This window comes from Schistocerca cancellata, chromosome 7 (genome assembly GCF_023864275.1).
Source record: "Schistocerca cancellata isolate TAMUIC-IGC-003103 chromosome 7, iqSchCanc2.1, whole genome shotgun sequence".
Classification (NCBI taxonomy): domain Eukaryota; kingdom Metazoa; phylum Arthropoda; class Insecta; order Orthoptera; family Acrididae; genus Schistocerca; species Schistocerca cancellata.
In genome coordinates, this window is record NC_064632.1 from 449604487 (window position 1) to 449626851 (window position 22365).

Consider the following 22365-nt stretch of genomic DNA (forward strand, 5'->3'; position numbering starts at 1 on the left):
TATATGTGTTTTGGACATTTCTGAAGGTATAGATATCATTCTGGTCCTACAGCCACTACGAACCAAACCACAAAGGAATTAAAGGCATTTGTGGGTCATTGTAAGACACCACAATAGCTTCAAATTGACCGCGGTCCATCAGTACACATCGGACCCGCGAGTCGCCACTGTCGACGCTAGCAGACCGAGTGTCGCCACTCAGCTGTCCTTACGAGACAAGCTAGTGCACTGACCAGTTCTACAGCCAACTTTAATATGAATGGTTCACTTGTTATAGCTTCAGGGATCTCATTTGCAAAGATGCTAGTTAGCATAGCCTTCAGCTACGTCAGTAGCTACGACCTATCCAAGTGCCACATACAGTTTATGCATTGACAATTGATCTGTATGTGTGAAGCAATCAGAACTGTCAAGCAGTATTCGCAGTTCAGTCTGTAACTGCACTTGTAAATATTATTGTACAAAGTCAAGATCTACGTTCATCGCTGATGCTGAATTAAAGCTAAGTATTTAATTGTATTCCTGTCTACTAACTTCTAATCACCTAAGATGTCCCAGATACATCCCGTCAAGTATAGTTCACTGATCCTCAAATCACCCTATGTGATCAACACGTGTAATAATGGCCACCCCTTGTGATCAGACTAAGAGTCAAATTGCGTGACTCAGCTGGGTGGCATTGATTTATATCAGTAGGGCAAGTTGGAAATATGTGCTGGACAGGGTTCAAACCCAGGTCTTCGGCTTACTAGGCAGATGTCCTGACCACCACTCCATCCAATCACAACGGTAATCACAACTGCACAGGCTACCCTAGCACATCTCCCGTCACACCCAAATTTTCAACTTACACCACACACACTACAGACATTGTGCCTCTGCTCATTAGCCTCATAACTCTGGCATCTTACTGATTCCCTTGGCCAGAATCACAGATGCCCACCAAGCTCAAACTCTTGTGGGAGTTGGCAAAATGTCACGAACAGTGAGACTAATGAGTAGACACTACATCATTAGTAAGTGGCATAACTTGAGAATTTTGGTTTCTTGGGAGGTAGTCCGTGCAGCTGCTATGACCACTGCGTTCAGATGGCATAATGGTCAGCGCTTCTGCCTAGTAAGCAGAAGACCCTGGTTTGCATGCCGGTCCGGCACACATTTTCAACTTGCCTCATTGATAGAAATCAATGCCCACTAGCAGATGATGTCTCTAATTCCTTTTTGTCTTGACTAAGATATTTTGCTCACCTTTTCAATGGTACAAGTGTTAAACTAAGGCCATTCTCTCAATTCCAGTTCCTTTCTGATTCACGACTGACTGGTCACGAACTTTGGTGGAGGAGGAGGAGGAGGAGGAGGAGGAGGGGATTGGTATTTAATGTCCCACTGACAATGAGGTCATTAGACTGGGGAAGGAAATCGGCCATGCCTTTTCAAAGAAACCATCCTGGCATCTGCCTGAAGCAATCTAGGAAATTAACAGAAAACCTAAATTAGGATGGCTGGACACAGGTTTGAACCATCGTTTTCTCAAATGCGAGTCCACTGTCACTAACTCTGGACCCGCTAACAGCCTTTACATATGACAGAATTTCTTTGGGTTTTGTGAAAGATCATTTAACAATATTCTGCTATCATCATCAATGAAGGCTTAATTCATTGCTCTCGTCATCAAAATGTGTTTCACTCAGTACCTTTCTGTCTACAGCCTTATGCTTTGTTTTACATCTACTATGTAGTAGTCTGTTTCTTTAGAAGTTTCTTTACATTGAATGTATACCATGGGGGGTCACACCCATTATGAACTGTTCTATTGGGTAGATGTCATCCGGTGAATGGTCAACTATTCCTTTAAACTTGAGCCGTAGTTCCTCCACAAGCTCCTGTGCTGTGCTGAAAGTTTCAAGTCCTCACTGAGACAGGATTCTTCTGTTTTTTTTTTTTTATCTAGTTTACTGAAAACATATATCTTTCTACTAGTTGTAGTAATTCCTTGTACTTTGGTAACCATTGTTGTCACAACCACATAATGGTCACTGATACTAGTTGTGACATCCATCACTATTAAATCTCCGCTCTGGACTTAGAATCCAAATGCTACACTGGAACTTCGAGTTCAATGTACACTAGGCTTAGTCAGTCAATGGACTTGTGATCTCTGCCAGAACTCTGCATTTCACTTGCACTTCCTGGACATTGGTATAGCCACCATCAATTTATATAATTTTCCATAAAGTTTTCATCTACAACTTGGCTCTTGGTAACAGAATTATTTGTATCAGTGTTGTGTCAATAAACAGTAGAATGGTGATATATTTATTGTGTTATTCCTAGTTATAACTGTAGTTTTTATGTTGGCGTCCTCATAGAGGTCAGATCTATTTGTTGCCATTGGATGAAATATATTTCCTTCATGATTGGTTTCTGAACTATCTGTTCTAGGTAGTTTTCATGGGAGACATTTAGCAATACTCCATAGGATGTCTTGTCATGTCCACCACTAACTAAACTGAAAGTATCCAAATTGACTGCTAGACAATTAAAAGTCTCCACCAATGATTACAGTTTCTATCTCAGTGAATTTGAGTTTCTTGTCTACTGTGACAAATACAACACCTACATTTCCCATTAGCCTATCACTTCAATATGCACTTAAATTTTCCCCAAGAATCTCACACCTATTAATTTCAAACTTCAATCAGCTTTCTGTACCTAGTACGATGTTCAATGAAGTATTATTCACAAAATTCAGTCCATTCAAATATGTTGTGTGTTGTATTAAGTGTTGTTTGTTGCATTTCCAGTACTGTGGTATCAGACTACTAAGAAGTCTGCCTAAAAACCTGCAAGATAGTGTACTTGACAATGACTTTCCAAAGAAACTCAAAGACTATCTCACTGAAAAACAGTTTCACAGTGTTGCAGAATACTTATGCCATTAAATTTGTATATATTGTTATTCATTATCAATGATGTAATAGTGTAAGCTAAAGGGGTAGAAAAATAAGTGCTAATGAATGTTACTACTTTGACACATCCTATATTACACGTACATTTACTGTACACAATGTAATCTTACAGGATCAAATAAAATTCAATTCAATTTAGTGAAAACCAAAAGCAGCTGTTGGATTTCAAGCAAAACTGAAAAACTCGATGGAGGAACAGGACTCCTGACAAACTGTGAATCCATTAATACGTAAGGGGTTCAATGAACTTTGGTGACTAAATTATTTGCCCAATCTTCCGCAACTGGGTGATTCCATTCTTCTTTTCTGGGATCACTCCCTTCACCAACTATCAACAGATTATAAGAAAGAGGCAATCACCTTCTACTATGGGAGGTTATGTTATGCAAAGGCTCATTCTATTAACAAATTTTATAAAAAAAAGAATTATGTTTGGATTCAGTAATGATATAATTTGTGTAAATAATAACCAATCTATTTCAGAAGGAGGTCATGGAAAAATGTTGAAATAAGATAAAATCAAACAACGGAAAATACAGGATGGAATAATGACATTTTACAAAGAAATAAGATAGAAATATGAAAAAAAGAGAACGCTGTATGTATGAAATTTGTGCAGCAGCATTAAAGAAAAGATTTGAAGTACATTCAGGCTGCAAAAATGAAAGTGGTTGTCCAGTAATAATGTGCCAAATTATTACTATTCAGGCTAAAACAGCAGAAACTAGGAAAAAAGCCCCTCATGTATCTGTAGTAATGGTAACAGAAACAAAAATACAGGAGAAAAATACACTGTTTAAAGTGAAGTAATGTCTACAGTAATTAAAGTTTTGTCTGCTATGTGAAGAAAAGAAAGTTGTAAAGTTTTGTTGTTTGCTGCTGTGAAGTGTCATTATTTAGAGTCATCCTTTGTGAATAAGTCAAAGCTATACATACAATTTTGATTTTTAATAATATTGTAACAAAGGGGTACGACGTGATGGTGGTGGTGATGATAATATAATGAACTGATGGAATATGATGTGTATATGAAGCAAAGAAATATGGTAAATGAGGATTGTTATATGAAGCAGTGACAGTCATGTACCCTGTCTTTGTGAATCACTTCTTCAATAAGTCATGGCAGACGTGGAAAAAAAGAGAGAGAGAGAGAGAGAGAGAGAGAGAGAGAGAGAGAGAGAATAAAGAAATACGAAAAGCTACTTACATGATTTGGAGCAACATTAATGAATATCTGTGTAATATGTGGCACTGCAAGGAAAAAGTTGAATGAAATCCTGACTTGTTTAACAACTAATCAAATACACACACACACACACACACACACACACACACACACACACACACACACCACTGTGCATGGTGGGAGTACCACATACCATTGCCACTCCACTTCAACTTGCAACCATAATGAGTCAAAATTGACTGTCTATAAGCTCCACATGAGCCCTAATTTCTCTCATCTTATCTTTGTGGTTCTTAAGCGAAACGTATGCTTGCAGCCATAGAATCAATCTCCAGTCAGCCTCAAATTCTAGTTCTCTAAATTTCTGCAACACTGGCTCTTGAAAACAGCATCATCTTCCTTCCAGCGATTTCCATTTGAGTTCACGAAGCACCTCCATATTACTTTCATACTGATTGAATCTACTGGTAACAAAACTAACAGCATGCCTCTGAATTGCTTCAATGTCTTCCTTTAATGTGACCTGGTGGGAATCCCAAACACTTGAGCAGTACTTAAGAATGGGATGCACTGGTGTTCTATATGCTGTCCCCTTTATAGATGAGCTGCCCTTTCCCAAAAGTCTCCCAACAAAATAAAGTTCAGCATTTGCCTTCCCTTTTACCAACCTGATGCATTCATTCCATTTCATATCACCTTGCAATGTTACACCTACAAATTTAATCAATGAGACTGGGTTAGGCAGCACATTACTAATGCTGTATTCGAAGCCTAAGGCTTGTGTTTCCTACTCATCCGCATTGACTTATATTTTTTCTCCATTTGTAGCAAGCTGCCATTCACCACACCAACTAGAAATTCTGTCTAGCTCTCCTTGTATTCTCCTACAGTCACTCAACAATAACAACTGCTCATACACCACATCAGCAGCAGCAGCAGCAAACAGCTGTAAATTGCAGATCATCCTGTCTGTCAGATCATCTGCGTATATGGACAATGACAGTAGTCCTACCACACTTCACTGGGACACGTGTCATGATACACCTTGCCTCTAATGAACACTCAGTGTCGCAGACAACATACTGGGTTCTACTATTTAAAAAGTCTTCGAGCCACTCACATATCTGGGAACTTAACCTATATGCTTAGGCCTTCATCAACAGTCTGCAGTTGGGCACAGTCTCAAATGCTTTCCAGAATTCTAGAAATACAGAATCTGCCTGTTGCCATACATCCATGGTTTCTAGAACATTGTGTGAAAAAAGGACAACCCGAAATTTGCACATGCAATGCCTTATAAATCTGTACTGAGCTTTTCTGTCTGTAGGAAATTGATTATATTCAAACACAGAGTGTGTTCAACAACTCTGCAGCAGACTGATGTTAAGGATATTGGCCTGGAATTAAGTGGGTCCTTGCTTTTACCTATCCTATATACAGAGGTCACATGCACAGTTTTTCAGTCACTTGATATTTTGTGATGGGTGAGACATTCAGATTAATGCTAGCTAAGTAAGGGGCCAATGCCACAGAGTACTCTCTGTAAACCTGAATTCGAGTTCTATCTGGACTGGGTGATTTATTTGTTTTCAACTCTTTCAGTTGCTTCACTAAACCAGAGATATCTATTCCTATATCCGCCATGGGGGAGTCTGCATGAAAGTGAAATGATGGTATGTTTGTATTAGGTTCCTGTGTGAATGATTTCTTAAATATAAATAATATAAACTTCAGTTTTCCTATTGTTGTCATCTATTACTCCAGAATGGTTGACGATTCAGGGGACTGCCTCCGACCCACATAGTGACTTTATGTATAACCAGAATTTTCTTAAATTCTTGGCCATATCTTTTACTAAGATATGATGGTGAATATATACTGTTCCTTATCCTTTTTTCAGGGTAATGTAACACATATAATCAGTTCCAACAAATGAGGAAAGCATATAAAAGATCTGTCAGGAATGAATAGCTAAAGTTACATACTTTTTGGACAAGCATAGATGAAGAATTTCAGTTACATTTAAATTAAAAAATAGAGTCCATTCCAATTTACACTGTGTGAAAATTTCTGTTTGATTTCTGATTAATTTTAAGTTGTCTATTGTTGCTTTACACTGAATTATCTTGTCAGCTACTTATCAATATCTGCCCACACAATCCAAATGGAGGGCGGGGCAAGTAAGAACTATTCCATCTGTTATTACTCTATCCCTGCTGAGCAATTAATTTTTTCCTGTATACTTCAACTGTATTTAATTAAACATACAGTGTGTACACCAAATACACTCTAAACTGCCAAATAGCTATACATACCATATTTCTCTTAAATTTGTTATTCAGGGGGTAGTTTTCAATTCACTGATAAGAATGGTGCAGTTAGTTTTGCTGCAACCCATCTTAAATGAAATTATTGCTAAGCATGTAATGTTAAAAATTTATTAGTGTGAGCTAATCAGTACATTTAGGAGTACTGACACCACTCATTAGAAAGACAACATTCCATTCTTTCCAATATCCTGGGTCATTTTTCCAAAAAAATGAATTAACTTAAAAGCTATCTGTAATTAAAATCAGTACCTAATCAAAATTACTTCTGCCATATGAGCCAGCAGTATGCCCACTCTCCAGTATTCAGTTAAGCCCTTAATTAAAGAAATGACTAACCTAACACAATTTTGAACATGATAATTTTATGGTTATCCAACTATCCCTCTTTTTAAGTAAACCAAATCATTATTGGAACTAATAGGTAACCTACATTATTAAATTTTCATCTTTAAAGTTTTACACACTACGACATAACATTCAAGGCCACAAAATACCATAATTTCACTTTATAAATCTATCAACCCAAAAAATTTCTATTTGTGCCCAGCAATCATTTGAGTAAGATATATGTGTAATGAATTGTGGTTGAGTTAACACATAATGAACATATCTGTTTAAACGTCGAGTCAATCTCCCTGGTAACAGTTTGTCTGTATTGGTTTCACACTCAGTAACATTTATTGAGAGTCTACTTACCATTATTGTTAAACTAACATCTTGATAAAAGTGCATTACAAACATGGTAACAGTTTTGTGATCTTTGTGTCAGTGAAGATCAGTGACTCACTCTGTATAGTAATGTTCATTACAACTTTCATGTGGCTAGTGTTTTATAACTTTCATGTTGTGAATAACAAAACATGATTCTGTGCCTGATTATGATTTGTAGTATTATTTTGATGGACTGTGACTTTCAAGAGAATTAGGCTCATTATCACTAAATACTAAATTTATATTAGCAGAGAATTAAGACTACTGTGTTGAGAGTGAATTCAGGAACTGTAAAGTAGGGTTTTGTGCAAGTGAATGGACTGAATAGACAAGCTACAACTGAATGTCATTTTTCTTTCATCACATGGACTATGAGTTAAGCTTAACGTCAAATGAGATCCTAAAACGTCATTGGTTCTTTAAAGTATAATACAGAATCCTTCATTCTCAATATTGGAAAATTAATACAAGAAACACAGTGTTTAAAAGTATGCATATACACTTCTCGATTGAGAGCTTAAAAACATTTTATTAACCTGTCCCTTAAGCCATCTAATTGTCATTTGGATTATTGTTGTGTGGCCGAAGGAAGAACAGAAGACTGAGAAATCATGCACATATTAAGAACAATGAAGAGGGTTGCTTACTGTGAAAACTATGCTGCTAACAAAGATAGTAAAAGATAGTCTCACTTAGAACATTAACGGAGTGGCACTAATCCTTTGGTCAAAGCAGTGAGATATAATGTCACCTACTTAATATTTATGATAATGTAGGGAACACTACACATGGAGCTGTACATGGGTGTTATATCTCCCACTAGTATTATAAGCCTCCATCTCATCAAGTCCCTGAAGAAGGTGGTTTGCTGTATGAGTGTCTCCAGCAGCATCATATTATATACACAGAGAACAATTAGTACCATGATGTCTGTAGGATAAATACATATTTTTTATCATTCTGAGAGGGTGTTGATTCATGCCAGCTGAGCCTACAGATTAAACATCTCATAATTGAAAAAGAGTCTTGACAGTAAGTGGTGAATCAGTCTGTCAATAGTTAAGTCTGGAGTTCCTACTGGAAGAGTATCTTTAGCCTCTTGCCTACAATACATATCACTGACCAGTGACCAAGGGTGAACATGAGGTGGTGTTTTCACTGTAGTATGTGTACACTAAATGTAAACCTAAAGTCCAAATTAGGTACAGCTACTCACTGTTGAGATCGGGATACCCTAGTTTCTCAGTCAGTTCCCATGGAAAATGTTAGTCATAACAGAGTAATAGTGTTCATCAAACAATGGAAAATCCAGGATGAAATATAACAATACGAGGGAAGGAAAGTTGCTACTCACTGTATAGTAGAGATGCTGAGATGCGATAGGCACAATAAAAAGATTCACACAATCATAGCTTTTGGCCATTAAGGCCTCTGTCAGCAGTAGACACACATACACACACGCACATGCACTCACACAAGTGAAACTTGCACACACATCTGCAGTCTCAGAGAGCTGAAACTATACTGCGAGCAGCAGCACCAGTGCATGATGGGAGTGGCGACCGGGTGGGGGTAAGGAGGAGGCTGGGCCGGGGAGTGGGGGGATAGTATGGTGGGAGTGGCGGATAGTCAAGTGTAGCAGTTTAGACTGAGGGTATGAGAGAAGGTGCGGAGGGGAGGGGGGGGGGGGGGGGGGTAAGTAGCGGAAAGAAGAGAAATAAAAATAAACGAAATTAAAAGACTGGGTGGGTGGGGAAATGACGGCTCTGTAGTGCTGGAGTGGGAACAGGGAGGGGGCTGGATGGGTGAGGACAGTGACTAATGAAGGTTGAGGCCAGGAGGGTTACGGAAACACAGTATTTATTGCGTGGTAAGTTCCCACCTGCGCAATCCAGAAAAGGTGGTGTTGGTGGGAAGGATCCATATGGCACAGGCTGTGAAGCAGTCATTGAGATGAGGGGTATCATGTTTGGCAGTGTGTTCAGCTACAGGGTTGTCCACTAGTTTTCTGGTCACAGTTTGTCGGTGGCCATTCATGCGGACAGATAGCTTGTTGGTTGTCATGCCTACATAGAATGCAGCACAGTGGTTGCAGCTTAGCTTGTAGATCACATGACTGGTTTCACAGGTTTTATTTCTCTCCTTTCTGCTACTTATCCCCTCCCCCCTCCGCACCTTCTCTCCTACCCTCCGTCTAAACGGCTACACTTCACTGTCCGCCACTCCCACCATACCATCCCTCCCCCTCCCTGTCCCAGCCTCCTCCTTACCCCCACCCGGTCGCCACTCCCATCATGCAATGGTGCTGCTGCTCTCAGTGTAGTTTCAGCTCTCTGAGACTGCAGATGTGTGTGCAAGTTGTGCTTGCGTGAGTATGTGTGTGCGTGTGTGTGTGTGTATGTGTGTCTACTGCTGACAAAGGCCTTAATGGCCGAAAGCTACGATTGTGTGAGTCTTTTTATTGTGCCTATCGCAGCTCAGCATCTCCGCTATATGGTGAGTAGCAACTTTCTTTCTCTCATATTATTAATAGTGTTCATCAGATTTTTCTATCCTTGTGTTCCTGGAGGTTAAGCTACAAGCACTATTCCCTTTAACACATAATGTTCCATCATAAAGCCAAACAACAGTCGAATCGCAGATTCACCGTTCCATATTAGCTCTTTGAGGTCATTCTACAGGAACAAGGTAAAATCTAAATGTGGAAGGTGAGTAAGAACTGAAAAACTGCCAATTTTGTATAAAAACTCCTGCCATGTGACCACCATGTCACCTTAATGAGTCCAGTACACAGACTTTTCCATGCTTCCCAGTTTCAACCACATAATGGGATGAGAAGTTCCGCCTTATGCAATACACCTTATTTCTTTTGTTTCACCCATACATGTTTCAGCACTTTTGTGCTATCATCAGTGGGTTCTATTTATTTTTAACTTACATTATATTATTATCCTCTTGTTTTGAATAATCAATAAACTGCATTGCCACACGAACACAGGCAAAGAAGTAAGCCCATTTACTTCGCCAACAAAACAGGAAAACCTACCACAACTTCAAAACTATGACATGTTGTATATTGTGTAGCATAACAGCTACCAAAACAAGAGGACAATAATATAATGTAAGTTAAAAATAAATAGAACCCACTGATGATAGCACAAAAGTGCTGAAACATGTATGGGTGAAACAAAAGAAATAAGGTGTATTGCATAAGGCGGAACTTCTCATCCCATTTTCTTAGCAAGCACGGAGACAACAAGAAGAACTGCACCACAAGATGATTATTCAACCACATAATTGTTTAATCACTCTAGTCTCTCTTTTAGAAAATATTCAACGAAAATAAAATAATGTGTTGTAAACTACATATGCGTTAGCAATATGATGAAGTGAGATCTCAGTGGTGAGGTTTACTATACTTTCAAAAAATTAAAATAAAGATAATGTAATTCATCAGATTCTGTTGTTTTCAAAATTATCTGTAGAAGATATTAATATAATATTAAGCTAATGAATGACATGAGCAAAGAAAAGTTTGGATATGTGTGAGGGACATCATCTCTCAGTGAATAATATCTGCATAAAGAAGAGCTGGTTTTCTGATATGAACATACTTAAGAATAAAGGAGACACTCAGCCAGTTTCATTGCAGCACAGGCCACCACCTAAGTGCCACTGCGTGTCCAAATATCAACTCTCTCATGAAACAGTATTTTGGAAGTAAAGCAGTAACAGCAGATGATCTGGTGACTAACAAGCAACTCAGTGAACTATTATGCTGATTCCACACTGATTGCTTAAGGAACATAAGTACAAGAACTAAGTGACACAAAATATAAAATTATGGTTGAAATAGTAAGATGTTAAAAAAATATGTGTGTTGCATCTTATAACAAAAGTCACAGTATGAGAAACACTGAAGTGAGATTTCTTAGGACTATGAAAGGCTGTATCAGAGTACACAGATTAAGAAACAGCTAAATTAGGAAGGAATTAAACATATTTAATATAACAAACAAATCTGATTTCTACAAATTATTTTTTTTAATTTTTTTATAATTTCTAGATCGTGTACATTATAAAACATTAAAAAGTGATGATTAGTTTCAAATGACTATGCAACCATCACCAGATCTTAGAACGCACAAGGAATAGAAAATTCCACTTATGGTAAAATAAATGTCAGCATACCCACAAGCCTTCTATTTAGCTTGGAACATGTCAATGTGTCCGGCACTTTCAATGCAAAATTGAATAACCAGCAATGCAAAACTAATTACTTTAGAATGCTTAATGAGATTGCAGCCAATTATAAAACATGCATACAACATCATTACTTCGAGTAACTTGTTAAAATTGAGATATAAGGTCAGTTCAAAAATTCCGGAACACTGTTCACAAAATTTTTCTACACTTACCTTTTAATTATTGTGAATGATATTCTTCAAAATACTCCCCTCCACAATTGATACACTGCTCCCATTGCCATTTCCACTTCTGGAAGCAGTCTTGGTACACCTCTTGCTGGATCGCACAAAGCAACATCTGTGAATTTTCTTTTATCTCATTTATCATTGCAAATCTTTGCTTTTTCAATGCAGTTTTCAACTTCGGAAACAAAAAAATTAAAAAAAACAGTGTCTGCAGGGGCCAGATCTGGAGGGTATGGAGGAAGAGGCAGCACAGCGAATCCGTTTTTTGTGCAATAGTCATGCACCATCATGGATGTATGTGTGGGTGCGTTATCATGTTGCAAGAGCCATGAAATGTCTCGCCACATTTCAGGCCACTTCCTTCTCACATTTTATCACAGGCATCGCAACATGTCCCGATAGTACCATCGATTAACAATTTCTCCCAGTGGCACATATTCATGATGAACTAGTCCTTCAAAGTCAAAGAAAACTATCAGAATGGCTTTGACATTTGACCTGACCTGAGTTTGTTTTGGTCTTGGAGAACCTTTCCCGACTGATTGTGAAGACTGAAACTTGGTCTCAACATCATAACCATGTACCCATGTCTCATCACCAGTTATGATTCTGTTACAGGATATCTCATTCTCACTTGTGCGATCCAAAAGTTCTTCACAGACTGTGAGGTGAAAGTCTTTCTGGTCTTAACTCATGAGCTGCAGGATGAACTTGCTGGTAACACGATGCATTCCAAGATGCTTGGTCAGGATTTCATGACACAATCCAACTGAAATATTACATTCTTCTGCAATCTTCAATTGGAATGCACAATTTCATTGATGTTCCTGACAACATGAGAGTCGTCGGTAGACGTCAAAGGGCATCCTGAATGAGGGTCAGTTAACATTTGCCTGGCCATTTTTGAACTGTGTGAACCATTTGTAACTCCGAGTATGGCTTTAGCACTCATCACTGTAGGCTTCCTGCACCATTTGGTATTTCTCTGTAGAGGTTTTCTTGAGTTTCATGCAAAATTTAATACTGATGCACTGCTCTTCTAACTCTTCCATCTCAAGATTCACAAATTGTGTGACAAAGAAAAATCGTAAGACTACAGCATGAATTACACACCCACATAGTGCAGGTTAAATGCCTCATTATGCCACTGGTGCACTAGACACATTGCATCATTTGTAAATAGGCAAAATAGTGATCCATTGGTCCAGCAAGCTAAGGCCCAGTTTCTATACTGTTTGGTCCACTAAAGATGTGATGCTGCTCTGAGAAATGGGCTTTTGTGAGACATCTGATGCCAAATGTCATTGCATGCAGTTTCCTTTGGTATATTGATTTGGAAACAGGTTGAGATGGATCTGCACTCACTGACAGTTGCAGTTCAAGTGTAGTTTGAAACTTAGTCAAGGGCAAGGCGTGACACTCGTCCCCAGTCCCTGTCAGTTAAGAATAGTTTTGTGACGTGTTCTTACCATGTGCTACACGGCTGTGAGTGCTACACCATTCCTTCTCAACAGATTGGATGGTCCGTTTAAAACACTACAAGTTGGGTACCTTCATTCACAATATTGTTATTGACATGTGCAAACACAATAGCTCCTGTCTGCCATGTCTTCATGGTGATCCATCTTACTGCGGTAATTGGCACATACGCACCACCCCATTGGCACACACACATCACTTCACTGAAATGGCTGAGGTGACTAATATTCCACAAACAAAAGTGTTCTATTATCATATGTCATCATGTATATGTCCATGTGTAATTTTGGAAAAACTCAAAGTGATGTTTTCTTTTTTATTCCCAATGAAGGAATTTTTCCCACTCCTATATCAGAATCCTCACGGCTTTCTGTTGGTAGGAGACCTCAAAACTGGAATATGTAATGAACTGATTTAAAAAAATAATAAATAAATAAATAAACAAATAAATAAACTTGATACAGTTTTACAGGCATTAGCAACGAAGTTATCTCACGCTTAATTTCTAACAGTTACCACAAATGGGTAATGCTACACTAGTAATGAATAGCTATAGCCACTGGGATCTACACGATTATGTCAAAGACAAGCTATTCTTCCATCACACAGAAAGCAAAATGTTAATTTACACATATACTACAAATATTGGGATAGATCGCTTCTCATAAAATAGGAGATGCTGAGCATAAGATGGGCACAAAGAAAAAACTGAACAAACTTCTTTCTGCCTTTCGCAGTCACCTGTCCACTGTTCAGAATGCTCTCTAGTTTGTTGGTAGTGATCTTTCTTCAGATACATACTGCATTCAATGTTTGATTTTCTATCAATTCATACTCAATTTATGATGTCCCACTTTCATACTGACATGTAGCAGACAAATCTACAATCTAAAAAAATTATGAAACAGGCAATGGCAGATGACATGCAGGATATGAGAAGATTTTTTTTTTTTTTTTTAAATCTTAAGATAAAAATGGGTACAAAGGTGCAACATTCACAGAAAATCTTGAAATTCTATGGGAACAGTTCATCGCAACACATTACAAGATGGGTTGACTAAAATAGCTTCAGTTCTATTAGATGATGTGCATTTGTGAAATGGAGAAATTTAAACACAGTATGCTAACTGTATTGTACATAACTGATTAATTACCAATGGGATCCTTAGAAATATGTTACTTCATCTGTTTGCTGTGAGTCAATGAGTTTTTCTATTTACAGTAGTGGAGCTAAACCACAGGACGGATAGCAAAATACATAAACGGGAGGATGCAAATGATTGAGAGTGTGTTTGGAAAACTAAATACAGATTTCAAAATGAAGTTTCTAATGTATCTGAAACGAAAAGTTTACAATAAGATGTGTACTACCACTTTTGACTTATGGCACTGAGACACTGACTATTAATGTGAAAACCACTGAAAAAGCATGGTTCGTAGAATACACAAGAAACCAAACAAATAGATCAGGGAACATATGGAGTAAAGATGTAATTATGACAATGACAAAATTTCAATGGAGGTGGATGGGACACATAAGAAGGTGAGCACAAGATAGACAAATTATGGAGGTTCTTTGCTGGATTTCAAGAGACAAGAAAAGACTGACACAATTACCTAATGGAAGGCAGGTTAACAGCTGCAGAAAACATGTAGGAGCAGCACTGAAGACTGCACTACATGGAAATGTTAACGATCTTTATCCAGCAACTGACGTCAAATGGATTGTGGTGGTGGTGGTTGTTCATCATAGATTACAATGGTGTGCTGAAGCAGGAAATGAATTTAGATCTCTGCCTTTTGTAGACAAAAAAACTTCCAAATGAGCTATCAGGACATGTCTCATGTACAGACCTAATGTTCCCTTTCAGGATTTTCAGGGGCTAGCTACAAAGTGCAATAATTTTGAATATTAAGGCCAATGAATAAGATCTTACATCATGTTATGCACTTTGACCCTTGATTAAGTCATACTATCTGCCTTTGTCTCTCAAAAGAATTAGAGGTGCTAGATTGACCACAATCCACAGCAGAGCTCTTAAGGAGATTAGTACAGGAGCACCATCTTCAGTCCTCACAAGTAAACAGGTTATATATTGTCACATACCTGAGTTGTTGTGGTATTGTTCATGAAAGTTATGAAACCAGTTAAAAACCTATTAGTACTAGCACAATCAAGTAATCAACAAAACAATAACCAAGAAAGTATGAAATATCCTTAATTACACTTACCATTCTTCTTTCTCTCGGTCAGTTCGTGCAAACAAGTAGAGACAATTGTGGTCGATAGTAGACTTTTCAATATGACAAAATGTGTCATCATCACTAAGTTCACCACTCAGTTCTTCATCTTCCTCTGTTGCTGAGACTTTATCAGACTCTGCCACTGCTTCTGTTATGCATGATGAAAGATTATGTCACAAAAAAGTGAGAATAGCTAAAAACTGATGCAAGGCCTGCCTTATTGAAATATTAAAGAGTATGGGTCCCAATCTTACCAAATATGCAGCAAACAAAGAGTTATTTGTTTTCTTCTGGAAAACTTGTGAAGTACAATCATATTGTTGTTCCAAACCAATTCTAATAATGTGCAATCCCTATCACTTCTGGTATCATATCTGAAGTTTCCTACTGAAGATTCATTCCTCAGTCTTTGCCCTACTTTCACAATAAAAGTCCCTGTCATCAACTTGTAGATGTATTTGCTGTCATCTACAACCTTTTGCTACTTTCCCCAGGGGTTTCTACCAGTAGAAATGAAGGTAATAAATAGTCCGTACTAAAAGTCTGAACCAATGGGATATGAGCACAGTGGTGTGGGATGTGCAAGCAGAGGATGACCTTTAAAGGTCACTTTACATTTTTATTGAATGACCCAAAAAACTGTGGCTTCTACCAAAATGTTTACCTACATTATCCTACTCAGTTTTATACAGGACTAATAGTTTCTGTACTGAAGGAGATGGAAAAACTGTAAGTTATTAAAAATAGTGCTTTAATGTTATAAAAGTGATCTTTATTGTTAAATGAAGTGGGTTAAGAACAAAACTATTACATGTTTGTACCACGTTTAAGTGCAGTAGAATCGTATTAAGGGATAAATTGTGGAACAGGGTGGAGGGGGCAGGGGTGGATAGTAGGAGCACAAGGGAACATAGTTCATCAGATTATGGTCATGCAGGTCCCTCCTTCACAGGTCTGCAAACTGAAGAGAAAGCAGGTGGTTCCCTACTCTCTCTACCCCGCTACATCACTGAAAGCCACTACAGGATGTTTCACAAAGCTATACTCATCCTTCAGCATCTCACATTATGAGTCACTAGCAAAGCAATGTGCAGACACTGCGAGTAGGTGTGGGTCCTTTTTTTTCCCACAGTGTGAGTTAACATGACATTGAATACAAATATGAGTTGACTACAACTATGAGTTGGTAGTAATACTAACGCAAGAGAAGTATGGGTGGATTCTACCTAACACTGCACATTGTTGTACACTAATTGATGGGAAATTGATTCTTAGTCATCCTGTACAGAAGTTGTAGCATTCTTCTGGGAAAAGTGACTTCCTCCACCATGAGTGCAGCTTACTATTCAGTTTAGGGACAGACTATACCCTCCCAGCATTTCCTGTCCAATTCTCATATGTAAGTAGACAAAATAACTTCATTGAGCTTGTGCTTGCATAATGGAGTTATTTTCAGTTATTAAATTATTATTTATTTGCATTGGTAAGTGAGCACTTATGTAACATTCATTCTTATAAATGATGGCTCAGAAGTGCTCAGTCTGTACTTGTTATGTTGTCAGTGACCTACTCAGTGTTGATGGGAAAGGGATTGGGCTGGATTGGTAAGTATGGCATTAGCTGTTATCTCTCACTGAAAGCTTGTTGTAAAGCTGTGTAGTTCTGTTGTAGTTATTTAGTAGTGAATTACTGAATGACCAGAACATTACTGCACTTCTGTCACCATTGTGATAACTTTTCTATTCGGAATTGCTGGCACTTGTATAATGGGCTGCACTCAGTGAAGCCAATTGCCTCACATCCACACTGAAACATCTGCTGTTTCATAAGACCTACTGACCGACTTCACTTGCAGAGGGAGACAATTTAAGCCTCTGGGTTTCTTCAGATGCTGGGAGAGCTGAGGCTGGGGTTATACATTTGATACCTCTCACACGGTAAAAAGAAGTCCTCTCAGTGATAGTGGTGACAATAAATCGATATTGTAAAATGCATATTGACAGTACATTACACTTGGGACAGGTCCTTCAGTGTGGTAATCTGCTGACAGCTCCAGCTGTTGAAATTTTTTACATAACAGCTCACATAACAAGTGCAAATAGGTACTAATTTAACACTATATAAACACAAGCTCAGTGAAGTTATTTTGTCTTCTCACATAAGATAACTGCACAGAAAAAGCTGGGGAGGTATAGCCCATCAGAACAATGGAAAGCAAACAGCATTCATGGTGGGGAAAGTTGCCTTTCCCAGAAGAATGCTACAGCAGCCAAACAGGACAACTAAGAATCAATCTCCCCTCCCAAAGTGTATAACTGTGTGAAGAGATTTACGTAGATTCCATCCATGTGGGTTTCTTGCATTAGTATTATTAGTAACTCCTATGTGTATTTCATATTCAGTTTGTGGAAAACAAACCTCACCCCTTGGGCATGTCGGCACACTGTGTTGCCAGTGATTCACAAGGCATGCTGTAGACACTTCGTATAACTTTGTGAAATACACAGTAATTGCACCTTGTTACATAGTGGGATAGATAGAGTAGGGAATCACCTGCTCACTCTTCATTTTGCAGACCCATAATGCAGGAGAGTGCATGAGCACACTCCAGCAACCCATCTTTTATTGTTGTTCTACCCTTAACCCATGCCCCCTCTACCCTGTTATCTCCCCAGAACACGACATTCCTTAATACAGCTTTATTGCACTTAAGAGATGGTACACACATTTAATATTGGTTCTTAACCTACTTCAATTAATGGTTCACAGTTATTTTATCTCTGATTTTAATAATCTGTGATTTTTCCATCCTCTGCAATGCAGAAACTATTACTCTCGCAGAAAAAATGAATAGAATCTTTTTTGTGTGTAGGAAATTTAATGTAAAATTTGTAGGAAATTTAAGTTTGTACTCAGAAACATTTTTATTGCTAGCTGCAGTTTTGGAGTTCAAGAAAAAAAGAAAAAAATTGGTCAGGTGCGAATAAGTCTTGCACTCTGAGGGTTCCACATGCATTTAATTATACCCATAGACAATTCATCCACTCTGGGAATCAACAATCTTGACAATTTTTGTCTGTTATTGGCATTGGTACTGGCAAGATATTGGTTCTGGGGATTAATTTCAAGTTTGAAGTGAGATAACAAATAAAAAGAGAAACATTTGTTATAAATTAACAATTTTCTGATTTTTTCCACTTTACTTGCACTGTAAAACCTTGCTTCTTTCCGAACATTATGATTCCAGGTCAACATGGAGTAAACTATAAGTTTTGTGAGCAAGTATGAGAGTATCAAAATATGTGACATAAATGGCCATATCTTTTGGACTAGCTTAGAAGCTAATGTTTATTACACCACCAATGGACCATCGACATTAGTATGTGACGTAAGTTTCAACTTGATAGGTCTACTGTTCCAGAGTAAACACTAATATTCTAATTAAATCACAGAATGAGGAAAAGTTGCAGGAGGCTGCATTATTAGTTATGCATATCTTAATGCACTGGTTCAGGACCAATATGCTCATCATACATTCTGAGAAAAACTGTAGCAGTTAACTTCTACGCCACATACAACCTCCATCCTGCAAACCCAGTTCTCACTACTGAAGGAAAAAATGTGTCAAAGGTCAGTCATACAAAATTTCTAGGCATTCATATTCACGCAGATTTGAATTGGGACGTGCACCTAAACAATTTAAATAAGAGCCTGAATAATTCACTAGCATATGCTGTTAGGATCCTCACTCAGAATACAAGCTGCTCGTCAGTGCTAACAATGTACCATTGTAGTATACAGTCGTTACTTATGTACTCAATAATTTTTTGGGGGAATTCCACAAATTCTACAAAAACATTTAAAATACAGAAAAAGATTATCAGAGGGTGATGAAAAAGCTAAATGCAAGGTTTCCTGTAGACCACTTTTCAAAACTCTCGAAATATTGCCGCTGCCTTGCTTGTATAAACATGAAATACTAATTTTCACAAAAGTGAGCATCTTAAAAAAGGAAAACCTCTTCAGACACAACTATGATATACACACACATGAAACTAGGAAGAAGATGAACCTACACATGAATACAGTAAATACAAAAGAGTGTATCAAACTGGAGCTATGTTATAGAACCATTTGCCTGCTTACCTAAAATGGATTTAAAATAAAGTTAAAACAGTTCTTGCTTGACCACTGCTTCTATTCTTTGTCTGAATTTATGGAACACTGTAATAAGTAAATCCTATTTACCAAATTTTACTAAAAGTCAATTCATAATATAGTTTATGTTGTGCTTATCATGTCATCTCACTTAATAACTGCTATTATCACACATAGAAGCAATGTAGTACACCAACCTACATTATTATGCGTTTTGATTATGTCAACAATATAGTCAAAATGACTACTGTATTGTAAATTAACTAGGTTTACCACTGTCCTATATCACATGTACAAACAATTTACTAAAAGGAGTCTTGGACAAATAAAAAAAGAGAAAAAGAGGTTTTGACAGATGGACAAACAGACAGACAAACAACTGGTCAAAAAACAACATTTTTTTATTTTTATTATTGTGTGTGTGTGTGTGTGTGTGTGTGTGTGTGTGTGTGTGTGTGTGTGATAAAATTACAAATTAACAATTTCCAGAGTGCCCCCTCCCCCCTTATGGCAAGAACTGCTTCCAGTGATTGTTCTGCAATTGTGTAAGCATACAATAAGGGCTCTTTGGGTTCTGTCTATACATTTACAATACATTACATTTGTTTATGTTGAGGACCAACTGGAATTCCCTGCACCAAGTGTCGATCCTCTGCAGATCTTCCTGCATTTTCCCACAATTTCCTAGCATTGCAAATTCTCTTAACACAACAGTACTATCCATAAAAAGCCCCAATGAATGTCCAACATTATCTACTGGTCATTTATATATATTGTGAAAAGAAATGGTCTTATAACACTCCCTTGCAGCACATCTGCAGTTACTTTTTTGTCTGAAGACCTCTCCACTGAGAATGACATACTGCATTCTGTTCAGGAACTCTTCAATCCAGTCACACAGTTGGTCTGGTGTTCTGTATGCTCATATTTTGTTGTTGTTGTTGTTGTTGTGGTTTTCAGTCCTGAGACTGGTTTCATGCAGCTCTCCATGTTACTCTATCCTGTGCAAGCTTCATCATCTCCCAGTACCTACTGCAACCTACATCCTTCTGAATCTGTTTAGTGTATTTATCTCTTGGTCTCCCCCTACGATTTTTACCCTCCACGCTGCCCTCCAATACTAAACTGGTGATCCCTTGATGCCTCAGAACATGTCCTACCAAACGATCCCTTCTTCTAGTCAAGTTGTGCCACAAACTTCTCTTCTCCCCAATCCTATTCAACACCTCATTAGTTATGTGATCTACCCATCTAATCTTCAGCATTCTTCTGTAGCACCACATTTCAAAAGCTTCTATTCTCTTCTTGTCTAAACTATTTCTCGTCCATGTTTCACTTCCATACATGGCTACACTCCATACAAATACTTTCAGCAACGACTTCCTGACACTTAAATCTATACTCGATGTTAACAAATTTCTCTTCTTCAGAAACGCTTTCCTTCCCATTGCCAGTCTACATTTTATATCCTCTCTACTTCGACCATCATCAGTTATTTTGCTCCCCAAATAGCAAAACTCCTTTACTACTTTAAGTGTCTCATTTCCTAATCTAATACCCTCAACATCACCCAACTTAATTCGACTACATTCCATATGCCCTCGGGAAAAATTATGGCTGTAGTTTCCCCTTGCTTTCAACCGTTCGCAGTACCAGCACAGCAGGGCCATTTTGGTTAGTGTTACAAGGCCAGATCAGTCAATCATCCAGACTGTTGCCCCTGCAACTACTGAAAAGGCTGCTGCCCCTCTTCAGGAACCACGCGTTTGTCTGGCCTCTCAACAAATACCCCTCCGTTGTGGTTGCACCTACGGTACGGCTATCTGTATCGCTGAGGCACGCAAGCCTCCCCACCAACGGCAAGGTCCATGGTTCAGGGGGGGGCCTATTTTGTTATTGAGTGGCAATGCTGAACTGTATCAAATAGCTCCTGGAAGGCAAGGAATACAGCTCTACCTGGGAGCCTGTATCTACCACTTTCCAGGTCTCTTGAATAGCAGAGAGACCTGGGTTACAAACAAAGGTTATTTTTGGAACCCTTATTGATTGTTATAGAGAAGACTTTTGTTCTCCAGAAATGTTACAATATGTGAGCATAAACACATTCCAAAATTCTACAACAGACATATGCCAGAGACAAAGGCCTAATGTTTTTTGCATCCGTTAGATTACCCTTTTTTTAAACAGGGGAGAGCTGTGCATTTTTCCAATCACAAGGAACACTTTGCTCCTCCAGATACCACAGCACACTGCTGACAGCAGAGGGGCATGACACTCCTGCCTACCACTGCACAAAAATTTGGAACTACACAATGTTTCCCCCCATTCGACCTTTTTTGGTCTTTATTGACTAGGCTATAAAATGAAAAGTAAAACCTTATATTCCTTGAGCTGCAAGTGAATATTCTTAGAAGTTCAAACTGTTATGGGGAAAACTAGAAATGCTTAAAAGAAATACATGTGGATCAGTGCTTTGTGCAGAAGGCTGTATGATAAATTATTCTCTGTAGTATATGGACTGCAAATGGTTACTAATGTGAAGGGATAATTTTCTATGTAGCTTTTCAAAAAATAGTATGTTTCTTACTACAAGCATTTGTCAGCTCAGATTTTTCAAAAGTTCCCTGTAACTCTCCTGCAAGTCATCCAAGCTTGTTACACTTTGTTTAGATATTATTTGTACTTGCTAGTACTGTGTTCATCCAGTCTGACATGCATCCTAAACACTTGAGCAGTAACCAACCCATCCCTGGATTAGTACTCATAATCAATCTATTTAGTAGACAACTATCACCCCACCAATCAAAACCCACCATTTGTTTCAACCAGAAATGAGCAAATCGGTCCACTGTTGT

At 38.1% G+C, this 22365-nt stretch overlaps 1 protein-coding gene across 3 annotated transcripts in view; it reads right to left on the reverse strand.

The window, feature by feature from the left end:
- The window catches only part of LOC126092122 (testis-expressed protein 2), a 335634-nt gene that overhangs the window by 123591 nt on the left and 189678 nt on the right, over window positions 1-22365 (reverse strand). For all 3 annotated transcript variants that reach the window (XM_049907564.1, XM_049907563.1, XM_049907562.1), the window contains exon 7: window positions 15341-15500. In XM_049907564.1, coding sequence (XP_049763521.1) covers window positions 15341-15500 — 160 coding nt within the window. The remainder of the gene's footprint in view (window positions 1-15340; window positions 15501-22365) is intronic.